General features: G+C 42.3%; 1 protein-coding gene across 1 annotated transcript in view; it reads right to left on the reverse strand.

Moving 5' to 3' along the window:
* Positions 1-17,419, reverse strand: part of CEP162 (centrosomal protein 162) — a 450,005-nt gene that overhangs the window by 379,138 nt on the left and 53,448 nt on the right. Inside the window, exon 7 of the mRNA XM_053710490.1 lies at positions 10,541-10,644. Coding sequence (XP_053566465.1) covers positions 10,541-10,644 — 104 coding nt within the window. The remainder of the gene's footprint in view (positions 1-10,540; positions 10,645-17,419) is intronic.

Raw genomic sequence — 17,419 nt, forward strand, 5'->3', positions numbered from 1 at the left:
ACCCACAGTCATTCGACCAAAGGGAAAGGAGAAAGGAAGTAATATAAGGTGCAGAGGTGCCTGAGGTTTATATAAAAATAAACTGTCTGAAAATACAGGGTGGGTTGTGGACTCACCGTGTCAAGAAAGAAACAAATTTATCAGGTAAGCATAAATTTTCTTTTCTTTCTAATGACACGGTAAGTCCACGGATCATCATAATTACTATTGGGAATCAATACCCAAAGCTAGAGGACACGGATTAAAAAGGAAGGGACAAGACAGTTAGCCTAAACAGAAGGCATCACTGCTTGAAGAACCTTTCTCCCAAAAGAAGCCTCACCTCAAGCAAAACTATCAAATTTATAAAATTTTGAAAAAGTGTGTAAAGATGACCAAGTGGCAGCCTTGCAAATCTGATCTACAGAAGCACCATTTTTGAAAGCCCAAGTAGAAGAAACACCCCTCGTGGAATGATCCGTGATTTTCTCAGGAGGCTGCTGTCCAGCAGCCTCATATGCCAAGCGAATAATACGCCTCAACCAACAAGAAAGAAGTAGCCGTAGCTTCCCAGAAAAAATAATTAATAAAGAAGAAGACTGGCGAAAATCCTTTGTCATCTGCAAATAAAATTTCAATGCACGAACCACATCCAGGTTTTGCAACAAACGTTCCTTATGAGAAGAAGGATTAGGACACAAAGCAGGAACAACAATTTCTTGATTAATATTCTTATCCGAAACAACCTTGGGAAGGAAACCGAGGGCAGTATGCAGAACTACCTTATCAGAATGAAAAATAAGGAAAGGAGATTCACACTGCAATGCTGAAAGCTCTGAAACTCTTTGAGCCGAAGAGATAGCAACCAAAAACAAAACCTTCCAGGTTAATAACTTAATATCGAAAGAATGCATAGGCTCAAACGGAGCCTGTTGGAGAACTCTAAGAACTAAATTGAGACTCCAAGGAGGAGTCAGAAACTTAAACATAGGCCAGATTCTAACCAAGGCCTGACAAAAAGACTGAACGTCTGGCACATCTGCCAGATGTTTGTGCAACAAAATAGATAAAGCAGAAATTTGACCCTTCAGGGTACTTGCAGATAAACCCTTCTCCAGACCCTCCTGGAGAAAAGACAAAATCCTCGGAATCCTGATTCTACTCCAAGAGTAGCCTTTGGATTCACACCAATACAGATATTTACGCCATAACTTATAATAGATCCTTCTAGTCACAGGCTTACGCGCCTGAATCATAGTCTCAATAAAACCCACGCTAAGATAAAATCAAGCGTTCAATCTCTGAGCAGTCAGCTTCAGAGAAACGAGATTTGGATGAAGGAAGGGCCCCTGAAGCAGAAGGTCCTTCCTTAACGGAAGATGGCAAGGAGGACAGGATGACATCTCCACCAGATCTGCATACCAGATCCTGTGAGGCGACGCCGGAGCAATGAGAATCACCGATGCCCTCTCTTGTCGAATCCGAGCAATGACCCGAGGAAGAAGGGCAAACGGAGGAAACATGTATGCCAGACTGAAATTCCAAGGAACTGCTACAGCATCTATCAGTACAGCCTGAAGGCCCCTTGACCCGTACTTCGGAAGCTTGGCATTGTGACGAGATGCCATAAGATCCAACTTCAGTTGACCCCACTTGAGAATCAAACTGGAAAACCCCTCCGGATGAAGTTCCCACTCCCCCGGATGAAAAGTCTGTCAGAAAATCCGCTTCCCAATTGTCCACCCCTGGAATGTGAATCGCAGATAGACAGCAGTTGTGAGTCTCTGCCCACTGCATAATTTTGGTTACTTCTATCATGGCCAGGGAACTGCAAGTTCCTCCTTGATGATTGATGTAAGCCACTGACGTAATGTTGTCCGACTGAAATATGATAAACTGGGCTGAAGCTAACTGAGGCAAGGCCAGAAGAGCATTGAAGATTGCCCTCAGTTCTAGAATATTTATGGGAAGAACCGATTCCTCCCAAGTCCACAGACCCTGAGCCTTCAGCGAACCCCAGACAGCTCACCAACCCAGCAGACTGGCATCCGTTGTCACTATCACCCAGAAAAGCTGCAAAAACAGGTTCCCTGGGAGATAAGATCCTGAGACAACCACCACAGAAGAGAATCTCTTGTAGCCTGATCTAGAACAATCCTTGGAGACAGATCCGTATAATGCCTGTTCCACTGTCTCAGCATGCATAACTGCAGAGGCTTGAGATGGAACCGAGCAAACAGAATGATGTCCATGACTGAAAACATCAGACCAATAACCTTCATACACTTGAACATGTTTTATTTCCTTGCCTCTGTCAGATTCTAGAGAATCTATAATGGTTCCCAAGAATACCACTCTTGTAGCTGGAATCAAGGAACTTTTTCCTAAATTCACCTTCCAACCATGGGAGCATGGAAAAGACAACAACTCCGTGTGGGAGTTTGCTAGATGAAAAGATGGCACCTGAACTAGAATGTTGTCCAGATAAGGAGCTACCGCAACCCCCTGCATCTGAGCACTGCCAGTAACGCACCCAGGACCTTTGAGAACACCCTGGGAGCTGTCGCAATACCAAAAGGAAGAGCCACAAACTGAAAATGCTCGTCTAGGAAAGCAAATCTCAGAAATCTGTGATGTTCCTTGTGGATGGGAAATATGCAGATACGCATCCTTCAGATCTACTGTAGTCATGAATTGACCCTCTTGAACCAAAGGAAGAATTGACCGAATAGTTTCCATCTTGAAAGACGGAACTCTGAGAAAACTGTTTACACACTTGAGATCTAGGATGGGTCTGAAAGTTCCCTCCTTTTGGGGAACGATAAACAGATTGGAATAAAATCCTAGACTCTGCTCCTGAAATGGAACCGGAACGATCACTCCCATGTCGGAAAGATTCTGAACACAACCTAAGAATGCCTTTCTTTTTATCTGGTCTACAAATAACCTGGAGAGAAGAAACCTGCCCCGGGAGGAAAAGTTCTGAACTCTAGTTTGTATCCCTGGAACACAATATCTACCACCCAGGGATCTGGAACATCTCGAACCAAGGCTTGAGCGATAAAGTAAAGCCTGCCCCCCACACGATCCATTCCCGGATCGGGGGCAGACCCTTCATGCAGACTTTGAGTCCACACCAGGCTTCTTAGAAGGCTTGGACTGATCCTGCTTGGAGGAGGAAGACTTACCATAGAAGTTCCGAAAAGAACGAAAATTATTCTGACGACCCTTCTGCTTATTTCTCTTATCCTGAGGGAAAGAATGTCCCTTCCCTCCCGTAATATCAGAAATAATCTCAGCCAAACCCGGCCCAAACAAGGTCTTACCCCTGTAAGGGATGAATAAAAGCTTAGATTTAGATGATACATCTGCAGACCAGGACTATAACCATAAGGCCCTGCGCGCCAAAACAGCAAAGTCAGAAATCTTTGCTCCCAACTTGATGACCTGTACAGAAGCATCCACAATAAAAGAGTTAGCCAATTTTAAAGCCTTAATTCTATCCTGAATCTCCTCAAGAGGAGTATCCTGCTGAATAGAAACAGACAATGCATCAAACCAATATGCAGCCGCACTGGTAACCGTAGCAATACACACAGCAGGCTGCCATTAGAACCCCTGGTGAACATATATCCTCTTACGTAAAGCCTCCAACTTCTTATCCATGGAATCCTTAAAAGAACAACTATCCTCAATAGGAATAGTGGTCCTCTTGGCCAAAGTGGAGATAGCTCCCTCTACCTTAGGAACCGTCTGCCAAGATTCCTTAATAGAATCCGCAATAGGAAACATCTTCCTAAAAATTGGAGAAGGGGAAAAATCAATTCCAGGCTTCTCCCATTCCCATGTAATAATCTCTGAAACAGGAAAAACTTCTGCCACTGAAGGAACTTCAAAAAACGTATTAAGTTTACAGTATTAAGTTTCACCCTCTCTGAATCAAAAAGCCTATCCCTGTACTGTAATGTTCTCTCTATACATGAGGAACAAAAGGGATAGGAGGCTCCATATTAGCATCTAGACATAGATTGCAAGTAACAGCTTGCAAGTCTTCTTGGTCCATCTCAAACACACAAGACTAAAATAAAAACAAAAATGTTGATTTTTTTTTATATTAAAATAAAAACCGTTGTTATCCCTTTAAGAAGAAAAAACGAAAAGTATTAAAACAGCAAACAATTAACCCAGGACCCCTGTAGCACACCTCTACACATCCACAAAACCTTGCTGTGGTGCTTACCTGACCTCCTCCCACCGGAACAAACAAATCAATCCGGACTCCGAGGAAAAACAGCATCCGGTCTGCCCACACTAGAAACAAGCTGACCGCAGCTAAAACAAAACTCCCTCTCCTCCGCACTCCTAAGAACTAAAGGAAGAGCGCACGAAAACTTGCGCCAAGGGAACTCCGCCCATCGTGGGCGTGCTTCACCACCTCCCAGCCGGCATTATACTAATCACTCCAAATACCCGCCAGGAGGAACAGAAAAAGCGTAACACGCTAAAAAACGAGCAGACCGTACTCTAAAACCGCACTCCTAACAGAGCCATCCTCTCACAGTGCCCCACACACAAAACAATCACTGCCATATTAAAAAACCTGCACATAAACATAAACAGGAAAAAAAATCCCCAAATTAACCCCATAAGTGCCAAAAACTTTTTTGAGCTTCTCCATCAGAAAAATAAAAGTAGCACTTACCTCCATCACAGTTTGCCCGGCAGCAGGGCAGCTCACAAGGTTTGAAAGGCTTCATCCCTCACATGGACCTGTGGAGAAACAAAAAAGACTAAGTAAACCTACTTAGGCTTTTGAAAATAAGTGCAGCAAAAAAACTGATGGGGAGGCACAGTGGGGAGTATACCCCACAAGTTCCCAAATGCTTAAAAGCCACCACTGCTCTACTGAATAGACTGACATGGACTACAGCTACACCCCAGGAAAACAGAGCAAACCTGCTCTGCTTAAAAATAACGAACTCTTGATTGAAGAATCAGACACCTAACTTTACCCCTCCTTGCAACTGATACAAGCAAACAGAATGACTGGGGGTTGTTGGTAAGGGAGTGGTATTTAACAGCTTAGATGTGGTACTCTTTGCCTCCTCCTGCTGGTCAGGAGTGATATTCCCAATAGTAATTATGATAATCCGTGGACTCACCGTGTCAGAAAGAAAATTAAAAAAAATTGCAGCATCAAAGAGTGTTGCCTAGCTACTGTACACTACTACATTTAAAGCAGATCAGATAACTCTGATTCTAGTGCATAAAAATCATTTTCTTAAAAGGAAGAGTCCACATTAGAACACCCATGGGTGTAATGTGGAGAGGTTATTGGCCATGTAAACCATAGAAGAAACAGTAGCAGGTGAGAATTAATTACAAGGTCTTTTTTTCATGTATAAGCATTTAGGGAAGCAGGGGGATCAAGACACACTGAAATGAATGATAGAGATGCTAAAGTTCAGCAAATAAGACACATTAACATCTGGATATTCACAAGTTGATCACAAACAACAAAACATAACAAAAAATCCTGACATCAAAGAGAAAAAAAAAAACCTTCAATTATGCTTACCTGATAATTTTATTTTCTTCAGATGGAAAGAGTCCACAGCTGCATTCATTACTTTTGGGAATTCAGAACCTGCCAACTCACCTCATCCCCCATTCATTCTGCCGAGGAACAAGGAACAGTAGAAGAAATATCAGGGTGAAAAGGTGCCGGAAGAATAAAAAACAGACGCCCCACTGTGGACTCTTTCCATCGGAAGAAAAGAAAATAATCAGGTAAGCATAATTTAAGTATTTCTTCATAAATGGAAAAAGTCCACAGCTGCATTCATTACTTTTGGGAAAACAATACCCAAGCTATAGAGGAGACTGAATGCTAAAATGGGAGGGTTCAAAAGGCTGCCCATTCTGAGAGCACCAGGCCTACAATCCCTACCCACAAAAAAATTTGCTTCGTACAAAGCCAAGGAAACTTTAAAAAAAAGAAAAGGCCCCAAAGACACTGACCCGCAGTCAGTCCATAAGCCTTTCTAGAGACCGCAGAGATAGACTCAACTGAGCCAACACGCCTCCAGGAGACCCATCGCCCAGCAGTCGGTCTCCAACAATACACCCCTTACTAGAGAAAGGGATCAACTACTGAAAACTCCCAAAAGGGAGAAGACATGGAAGGAAAAAAAAATCAAGGATTCCCGAAAAGACCCTAAATAGGGTGCAACAAGTTCCGATATAAAAATATGGAACCCCGAGAACTGAGTCAAGCTCCCAGAGACCCTAACCAGTCTCGAGAAACAAGGGATGCAATGTCCAGACCTCAGATAGTACAGAAACCACAAGGTGAAAACCGGGAATCTGAAAACAGAGAAGAAAACTTCTTCTAAATACAGTGCAACCGCATCCTAAAAACAACTGAAGACGGGGTCCTCAAGTCGCAGGATAACTCAGAATATCGAAATATTCAGAAAACAAAACACGTGCAGCAAACCCAGATAAGCGAACACCTGAGAAAACACCACACTACAGTCATACCAGGATGACTCTGAAAACAGCATACTTGCATGCAAGTAAAGAGCAGCTGAAGATAGATAGCAAAGACGAAACCGTCAGACTGCTAAACATCCACTAAGCAGTGGGCACATCACGGGCCATCCAAAAGCCGTCAGTCCTTTCTCCTGAACATGGAGAAAGCACAGAACCTCAATAAGGCTCCCCGAACCTCAAATGACCCGAGGACGAACGGATCTCAGATCCTGCTCCAACACCGGACCAACCCAAGCGACAAGCAGGTCTGAAAAACAAGGGAACAGAAAGGACCCCAATCACCAGCCCCCAGGGAAGAACGGAATGGGGTGAACTCGGCCACCCCAACAGAGCTGGGGTGCAACCCAAAAGCTCCTTCAATAGGTACTCCCAAGGATAACCTCATAGGAGATGAACATAGGAAAATGCAGTAGATCCGTAAGACGACCTAGCACAACCCTCTAAGACAGTCTCAACATGGAGACTTCAATCTCCACAGATGGAACAGAACAACCCCAGGAGAACAGACTGCTCTCCTTTAGAGAATAAAAACACCTGTTCCAACCTACTGCACACAGTACAGATCAACAACCCTTCAGAGAGAGGAAAACTACCCCTCCATAAGGAGGACAAACTACCCCCCCAAAGGGAAGAGCATATATAAGAACAGCGCACATGCTCACAAAACATGAGCCCTAGTCTGATAAAAACAAAAGCCGAATGAAAATCATCCAGACGTCCTGATGAACACAAAATAACTCCTGCTGAAAGGGAGCATACATTGTTCAAAGGACAAGGCAAACCATAAGGAGCGTTCCGAAACAGAAAACCTAGCCAAGCTGCAAGTAGGCTCAACAAGCCAGTCCTTAGGCCCTAGCCTATGTTCCCTGGAAAAAACTGGATTGCCCCGAACCAGCCACAGGATCATAAGCTTCCGGACATCCAGAAGGATCCCAAACAAAAACTATAGGTATGAGCCCCAGAATTGTGTAAAACAAACAACACCACAGGGAACACAATATACCCCGTCTGAAAGAATCAGACCTCACAGGGGAATGACCGGACTAACCCGGAGAATGGGACAAGACTCACTCATAAATCCCAAAAGGAAGAAAACACCCCTTGCAGGAGTCCAACACTCCAAAAAGGAGCTAAGGCACGACAGAGTCGCATCAAGACTCTAGAACCAAGGGAGAACACAGAGGACAAAGTCACCCGAAGAGCGAGTAGAACAAAAGCCAGTCTCCATATATCAGAGTACGTAACCAGAGGACCACACCAAAGGAAAAAAAAATGCAGAGCATCCCAAACCCTGGCAGAAAAAAAAACCCTAAGCAAAGCTTGGAGAAGGAGACAACACAGCCTAAAGTCTCAAATCGAAGGAGTCTCAACCCGAAGGAAGAGAACCTCAAAAGGAACAAGTCCAAAAAAGGACAATTCCAAGAGCCCCAGAAAGGCAAAACCGCCAGGAATCGGCGGCAAAGAGGCCCTAAGTCCTCCAAACCATGCGGGGAAGGAATTACTATAAGTCCCGACGAAAAATCAGAAACAACTGAGTGTGTCGCAGTGGAACTTCACTGAGTCCCAGTCGACCAGCTTGAAAGGCAAATAAGGACTGAACCAACCCCCCATGCTTCACTGACCCTCAGGTCCTCTCAGAATGCTTAGCTGAAACTTGTAAAATAAAAACAAGAAATAACACAAATAATAATGTGAAGCACTCGGCGCCCTAACCGGACCAGCCAGGCAGAACAGGCGCCACTTGTCTGAAAAAGGCCGCAAGACAGAAGAATCTGAACCTAATCAGGACCAGACTGAAACCAATGGTCATCAATGTCAAGGCCGAATATAGTCACCCCCAGAAATGGAGAAATAAACAACATACAAACATAGGGCTAAACATGTCCTCACGCTAGAACAAACTTCCGAAGAAGTAAACAATGCGATCGAAAATCTCAAGTATTGATTCCAGAAAAAAAATTCCCGAAGGAAATATTAATAAACATAAGCTCAAACCAAATAAAAAAATCATCCTAACCGGATTAAAATAAAGGATAAGGTAACCCGTAGGTTATCGTCAAAGAAGAACAGACACACCCACAGGACCAGCCCAACAGGGATCCTGTTCTTCCAAGCTCAAAACTGGAAAAGGATACTCAATAAACAAGATTATAAGAAAATTACTTCATTCTCTTATATCTAATTCTGCCAGGCATTCGAAGGAGAAGACTGAGAATTTTCAGATCCATTAAGGATGGGATCCTCCAACAACGCTAAAACGTGCCTCAGTAGGACATGAAGGCGCGCCAGTCTATAACGAAAGGCACAGCATACCTTCGACGGAGCAAAAGACGACCCCGGCACCGAAAGGTTGACCCCCTGAAGCCTCCGGGACAGTCGTTCACCCGGAGAGCTGAACAGGACCAGGCCATCCCACTCCTGAGGAGCCCCGGTTAACGGAACATGTACAATATAGTAAGCACCCTTCTGGGAGTTGCAGATGCGCTAGCGCCATAATTATGGATAAGCGGAACTGTGCCATAACCTCCGGAGGGAACAAGTCACCTTCCAGATAATCAAAATCTGGGTTACCTGCATGCATAGTAAAAGATGGTGGTAGGGAACTCGCCACTCGGGGAACAGAACCCTCAGAGGCGGATGACTCAGCGGCCCCTTGATTCCCCGATCCCGAGGAATTGAGCACTCTAAAATGGCATTTGGAACACAACTAATAGGCATGTATCATTTGGGTCAATTCGTATTCTTCTCAAGAAGCAGAATCTGAACTAGAGACGTCCGTCTCCACAATATCAGAATCCTCCATAACTGAGATCTTGAATACAAAAAAACGGACCAAATAAGAAATTTAAATGGCACCCGACACCCACAATGGCTGGGGCACTCACCACCTCCTATGAACCAGACATCAGCGGACAAGAAATTTTCCGTCACAACACGGTCAGGAATGCGGAAATGGAGAGCCAAAACGTGACCACGCCCGGTCACCAGGTGACCGTACAAATAAAAAAAAAAGCGTGCCCGACTGTAAAGGCCATGCCCTTTCCAAAGGTCATTATGTTCCACAAAGCCATGAGCCTAAGTAACACTACACATAAGCAGGTCGAATCACATAACAAATATGATTAAAAAAAACCCTGTTCAATAACCCCCCTCAGGAGATATTAACCCTTGATTCCAAGATACAAAGAGAGTCTCACTGAGACCCTGAGTTATAGTTAGTCCCAAAAGGTGGTAGCCTCTCTGGAAAACATTTGCATTACAATGCAGTCATGACGAAAGTAAAATGAAACGATCTTACCGGAATCTACGCTGTGGAACAGAAACACAGCTCTTCAAGTGTGACAGATAGTAGCATTGCTTCTGCCATGGACTTAAGAGAAGTAAGCAGGCAGCAAAACTTGTCAACGCTAATTGCTTGTGGAGCCGTTAATATGAGTTGGGATGGTTTTGCAGAAAGACTCTCCCTGCATCTCCGGACTCTAACATTTACCCACGCTCTCACAGAGACTGACAGGATTACTTAAAACTCCAGTCCCATACCGAAGAGTACTACCCTCCATAAGAGACTATCGAAAACTTCTGACCATTCTCTGCCAACCTCCTGGGAAGAAAGGCAAAGAATGACTGGGGGATGAGGGGAGTGGGAGGAGTATTTAAGCCTTTGGCTGGGGTGTCTTTGCCTCCTCCTGGCGGCCAGGTTCTGAATTCCCAAAAGTAATTAATGCAGCTGAGGACTCTTTCCATTTATGAAGGAAAAAAAAGAAGAAGAAAAAGAAGAGCTCTAAAGATAATACTTAGGAGAAAATATTAAATGTTTTTATGATGAGAAAAAAAAAAAAACATGCTACTTTTTTTTTTACTTTACATCAATACAATTGGCAGAAGCTAAAACAGCAAGTGCTGCTGACTATTGATTCATTTCCTTATAATGTAACAGTTTAAGTAGAATATTGACAAAAGGACTTCATCTTCAACTGACGCAAAATATAATCACATCATTACCAACCTGATTTATTAATAATGGTTCTTCCTCTGGTTCTTTGTTTTCTATAACATCATTTTTACTAGGAGGACTAATAGCATCATCTTCAAAGTCTTCACTATAATTTCCTGAAAATACAGAAGCAGTTGTAGGTATATACAAAATGCTTATTAAAAATATATCTCTTATTTATCAAGGCTAGACATTATTTATTCTACATAATCAATGGTTATATCATAGGATTTAACACATTATTTATGTTATTTAAAGGGATAGAAAAGTCAAAATTAAACTTGCATGATTCAGATAGAGCATGTAATTTTAAGACACTTTTAAATGTACTTCTATTTTCAAATGTGCTTTGTATTCTTGGTATCCATTGTTGAAAATTAATACACACATATCCTACACTTGTGGGAGCTAGCTGCTAATTGGTGCCTGCACACATTTGTCTCTTTCTAACTAGATGTGAAAGTTGTTCAAACCAGAGAAAAGTAAACCAGGAGTGTTGTCAAGAAATGAGGAATACCATATTAAAGTGAAAGTCAACTATACTGAATCGCAAAGTATGTCATGAAAATGCTTCAAAAAATAAGTTAACTTTCATTCATAATTTTTTTTTATAAAAACTTCTCATGGACACTTATCACCATGAAAGAAATTAATTTATCAGGCAAGAATTTTTTCTTTCATAAGGTGGTGAGACTCCAGGGAACCAATACCCAAGCTGTGGAGTCCACAAGTAATTGGGCGGCACAGTATTTTTTTTTAAGGCAGGCACTTAATTACCAGACACTGCTACTTGGAAGACTTCCCTACCAAATGCAGCCCATAAGAGGCAAACACATCAAAGTGGTAGAATTTAGTTAAAGTATTAAGGAAGACCATGTTGATGCCTTGCCAATTTGTTCAACAGAAGCCTAATTTTTGAAAGCCTCAGATGTGGAAACTTATCTAGTAGAATGTGGTGTAATATAATATAATAACAAATATTTTTCTTGCAACAGGCTTTCTGGCCTAAATTAAGGTGGATATTACAGCATCAGAAAAGCCTCTTTGTATTAAAATTAGGCGTTCAATCTTCAAGTTGAGAGACTCAAAATTTTGATGATAAAAGGGATCTTGAGACAGTATATTGTATGGTAGTGGAAGAGATCACGGAGGAAAACTAGAAATCCGTAACAGGTCCGCAAACTAAGTTCTGTGAGGCAAAGATGGAGCAATCAGAATTATTGATGACAGTTCCTGCTTGATTAACTCTTGGAAGCAGAACAGTTAGTGGAAAGATGTAGGCAAGACGAAAGGACTAAGGAGCTGCTAGAGCATCCACAAACTCCCTGCCTGAGTATGCCTAGATCTGGAAAGCTTGTTGTTTAAATCAGAAGCCATCAGGTCTATCTCTTGGAGACCCGATTATTCTATAATTTGATTAAAAACCTCTTGATTTAGAGACCATTCTTTTGGATAAAGAGATTGTCACTGAGATAATCTGTTTCCCAGTTGTTCACTCCTGGGATGTGAATTGCATAAATCATACAGAGATTATTATATGCCTAATTAAAGATCTGTGAAACTTCCTTCGATGCTAAGGAACTATGTGTTCCCTCTTGAGGACTGATATAAGCCACAACTGTGAAACTGTCTGACTGAACACGCAGGTAAGGCTTTCTTTTCAAGAGGTCAGCTCTAAAGGGACATGAAGCTTGAGTCGTGTTCCAAGATATTTATTGGTAACCTTGTCTTCTGAGGTGACCAAACTCCCTGCTCTCTCCTGGACCCCCCTACTGCATCCCAACCCAAGAGACTTCCATCTCCGTAGTGAGTATTGTCCAGGTTGGACAAACAAAGTATGCCCCCAGAGAAGTGGACTGCCTCACTTTGGAATCCAAAGGATTCTTTGAGAAAGCTTAGAGTAGTCCTTGCACCAGTGACGTAGCATGCAAAGTTGAAGAGGTCCCATTTGAAACTGTGCAAACGGAATAGCACCTGATGCTGCAATCACCAGACCTAACACTTACATACATAGAGCTACTGATGAGCTGGAAATTGACAATTTTTACACAAGCTGTCTGTAACTTTGATCTCCTTTTATCAGTTTGAGAAATCCTCATTGATACAGTCTTTAATGACTTCTGGAAAAGAGTCTCTTGTTTGAGGATAAAGATAACTCTTTAGGTTTAGAATACAGATTCTGCAACCATGTCTGCAAAGAAACAACAGAAGTCTGCTGATATGAAATACTGCTAAAGGTAAACATACAACATGAACCAAGATATTGTGCAGGTATGGAGCCACTGAAATACCTTAAAGGGACAGTCTACTCCAGAATTTTTATTGTTTAAAAAGATAGATAATCCCTTTATTACCCATTCCTGGTTTTGCATAACCACCACTGTTATAATAATACACTTTTAACCACTATGATTAACTGGTTTCTAAGCCTCTGCAGACTGCCCCCTTATTTCAGTTCTGTCAAAATGCATAAGAGGCTTAAACATTAGCATATGAGCCTACCTAGGTTTAGCTTTCCATAAAGAATACCAAGAGAGCAAAGCTAATTTGATGGTAAAAGTAAATTGGAAAGTTGTTTAAAATTGCATGCCCTATCTGAATCATGAAAATTAAAATTTGACTAGACTGTCCTTTTAAGTTCTTATTACAGACAAGAGAGTTCCAAGAACTTTTTAAAAATTCTGGGAGCTGTAGAGAGACCAAATGGAAGAGAAACAAATTGAAAGTGTTTGTCCTTTAAGGCAAATCTTAGGAACTGGTGATGGTCATTGTGGATAGGTATATAAAGGTAAGCATCCTTCAAATCTATCTTAGACATATATTGACCCTGTTGAACAAGGACTAGAATAGTCTGAAAAGCTTTCACTTCGAAAGTAGGAACCCTGAGAAACTTGTTCAAGGTTTTTAAATCCAGAATATGCCTGAAAGTTCCTTCTTTCTTGCAAACAATGAAAAGGTTGAAATAAAAACCCTCGCCTTGTTGAGAACTAGAACTATTATTCCCATAAGATCCAGAACTTGTACAGACTGAAAAAAGGTGAATGCTTTCACAGTCTTTTGTAACATGAAACCTTTCTTGAGGAGGCCTTGATTTGAAGCCTACTCTGTAGCTTCATGCTGATTTGGAAGAGGAAGAATGCTTTTTTGACTGCTTGGCCTTGTTCCAACTGGGACTGGACTCCCAGGAAGGTCTAAATGGAAGATTGTTGTTGTTGTAATGAGGAGGAAGATTTTTGGATCCTAGATCGAGGAAAAGAACGAAAACAGCTATTTGATCTGTTTTTTCTTTTATACTCCCTTTCCTCTAGTCACGGTAGAAATAATGTCATTCAACCAGGATCAAATAAAATCTTTCCTTGAAAAGGAAGAGTTAAAAAGTTGACATTTGGAAACCATGTCTGTTGACGATGACTTAAACCACAAAGCCCTTCTGGTCAGTACCGCAAATGCCATATTTTTTGCATTAATTCTAATTGTTTATTTATTTCTAAAATATTTTACCGGGAAGGATACATTGAGATTTCTCTCGTTTTCAAGTATGTCCTAGGTCCACAAAACATTGCATTGATACAATAGGGTACAATAAAATACAAAAACAATATTAATACACAATATATACAAAATTTAACATAGAACAGGTAGGAAATATATAATCAACCATGACAGGTGCATTCTGTTTTGAGATATGCAGAGAGGGATCTCTTGAAAGATTCGAGGCTTGGGGAAGGTTTTAAAGTGTGCGGGAGGTCATTCCATAATTGTGGTGATCTGTAGGAAAAGGAGGATCGAGCTGCTTTCTTTTTGTATGGGGCAGACTAAATACTGTAAATAATAGATAAATAATAATAAATAATTGTAAACAACAGCATCACAAATAAATGCATTAGCTGACTAACCAACTGATATGCAACTAGCCCTGTGGATTGGATCAGGGGTGGGTACAGCTCGGGACCAGTAATGCCCCACAGGTCCCAAAGAGGCACTTCTTCTGTGTGATTAACCACTTTGCAGGGGTTAAACACACAGTAGAGTTGATAACCATAAAATCACATGCTCTAATGGATTGCAACATGTAATTATTTGACTATTATGGCTCTTTTAAAAATACATACACAAAAACAGAATTTATGTTTACCTGATAAATTACTTTCTCCAACGGTGTGTCCGGTCCACGGCGTCATCCTTACTTGTGGGATATTCTCTTCCCCAACAGGAAATGGCAAAGAGCCCAGCAAAGCTGGTCACATGATCCCTCCTAGGCTCCGCCTTCCCCAGTCATTCGACCGACGTAAAGGAGGAATATTTGCATAGGAGAAACCATATGATACCGTGGTGACTGTAGTTAGAGAAAATAAATCATCAGACCTGATTAAAAAACCAGGGCGGGCCATGGACCGGACACACCGTTGGAGAAAGTAATTTATCAGGTAAACATAAATTCTGTTTTCTCCAACATAGGTGTGTCCGGTCCACGGCGTCATCCTTACTTGTGGGAACCAATACCAAAGCTTTAGGACACGGATGATGGGAGGGAGCAAATCAGGTCACCTAGATGGAAGGCACCACGGTTTGCAAAACCTTTCTCCCAAAAATAGCCTCAGAAGAAGCAAAAGTATCAAATTTGTAAAATTTGGCAAAAGTGTGCAGTGAAGACCAAGTCGCTGCCTTACATATCTGATCAACAGAAGCCTCGTTCTTGAAGGCCCATGTGGAAGCCACAGCCCTAGTGGAATGAGCTGTGATTCTTTCAGGAGGCTGCCGTCCGGCAGTCTCATAAGCCAATCTGATGATGCTTTTAAGCCAAAAAGAGAGAGAGGTAGAAGTTGCTTTTTGACCTCTCCTTTTACCAGAATAAACAACAAACAAGGAAGATGTTTGTCTGAAATCCTTTGTAGCCTCTAAATAGAATTTTAGAGCACGAACTACATCCAAATTGTGCAACAAACGTTCCTTCTTTGAAACTGGATTCGGACACAAAGAAGGCACGACTATCTCCTGGTTAATATTTTTGTTAGAAACAACTTTCAGAAGAAAACCAGGTTTAGTACGCAAAACCACCTTATCTGCATGGAACACCAGATAAGGAGGAGAACACTGCAGAGCAGATAACTCTGAAACTCTTCTAGCAGAAGAAATTGCAACCAAAAACAAAACTTTCCAAGATAATAACTTGATATCAACGGAATGTAGGGGTTCAAACGGAACCCCCTGAAGAACTGAAAGAACTAAATTAAGACTCCAAGGAGGAGTCAAAGGTTTGTAAACAGGCTTGATTCTAACCAGAGCCTGAACAAAAGCTTGAACATCTGGCACAGCCGCCAGCTTTTTGTGAAGTAAAACAGATAAAGCAGAAATCTGTCCCTTCAAAGAACTTGCAGATAATCCTTTCTCCAAACCTTCTTGAAGAAAGGATAGAATCTTAGGAATTTTTATCTTGTTCCATGGGAATCCTTTAGATTCACACCAACAGATATATTTTTTCCATATTTTATGGTAGATTTTTCTAGTTACAGGCTTTCTGGCCTGAACAAGAGTATCAATGACAGAATCTGAGAACCCTCGCTTTGATAAAATCAAGCGTTCAATCTCCAAGCAGTCAGTTGGAGTGAGGCCAGATTCGGATGTTCGAACGGACCTTGAACAAGAAGGTCCTGTCTCAAAGGTAGCTTCCATGGTGGAGCCGATGACATATTCACCAGATCTGCATACCAAGTCCTGCGTGGCCACGCAGGAGCTATCAAGATCACCGATACCCTCTCCTGTTTGATCCTGGCTACCAGCCTGGGAATGAGAGGAAACGGTGGGAACACATAAGCTAGGTTGAAGCTCCAAGGTGCTACTAGTGCATCCACTAGAGTCGCCTTGGGATCCCTGGATCTGGACCCGTAGCAAGGAACCTTGAAGTTCTGACGAGACGCCATCAGATCCATGTCTGGAATGCCCCACAATTGAATTATTTGGGCAAAGATTTCCGGATGGAGTTCCCACTCCCCCGGATGAAATGTCTGACGACTCAGAAAATCCGCTTCCCAATTTTCCACTCCTGGGATGTGGATTGCAGACAAGTGGCACGAGTGAGTCTCCGCCCATTGAATTATTTTGGTCACTTCTTCCATCGCCAGGGAACTCCTTGTTCCCCCCTGATGGTTGATATACGCAACAGTTGTCATGTTGTCTGATTGAAACCGTATGAATTTGGCCTTTGCTAGCTGAGGTCAAGCCTTGAGAGCATTGAATATCGCTCTCAGTTCCAGAATATTTATCGGGAGAAGAGATTCTTCCCGAGACCAAAGACCCTGAGCTTTCAGGGGTTCCCAGACCGCGCCCCAGCCCACCAGACTGGCGTCGGTCGTGACAATGACCCACTCTGGTCTGCAGAAGCTCATCCCTTGTGACAGGTTGTCCAGGGTCAGCCACCAACGGAGTGAATCTCTGGTCCTCTGATCTACTTGTATCGTCGGAGACAAGTCTGTATAATCCCCATTCCACTGACTGAGCATGCACAGTTGTAATGGTCTTAGATGAATTCGCGCAAAAGGAACTATGTCCATTGCCGCGACCATCAAACCTATTACTTCCATGCACTGCGCTATGGAAGGAAGAAGAACAGAATGAAGTACTTGACAAGAGCTTAGAAGTTTTGATTTTCTGGCCTCTGTCAGAAAAATCCTCATTTCTAAGGAGTCTATTATTGTTCCCAAGAAGGGAACTCTTGTTGACGGAGATAGAGAACTTTTTTCTACGTTCACTTTCCACCCGTGAGATCTGAGAAAGGCCAGGACAATGTCCGTATGAGCCTTTGCTTGTGGTAGAGACGACGCTTGAATCAGTATGTCGTCCAAGTAAGGTACTACTGCAATGCCCCTTGGTCTTAGCACCGCTAGAAGGGAC

Source organism: Bombina bombina, chromosome 4 (genome assembly GCF_027579735.1).
Source record: "Bombina bombina isolate aBomBom1 chromosome 4, aBomBom1.pri, whole genome shotgun sequence".
Classification (NCBI taxonomy): Eukaryota; Metazoa; Chordata; class Amphibia; order Anura; family Bombinatoridae; genus Bombina; species Bombina bombina.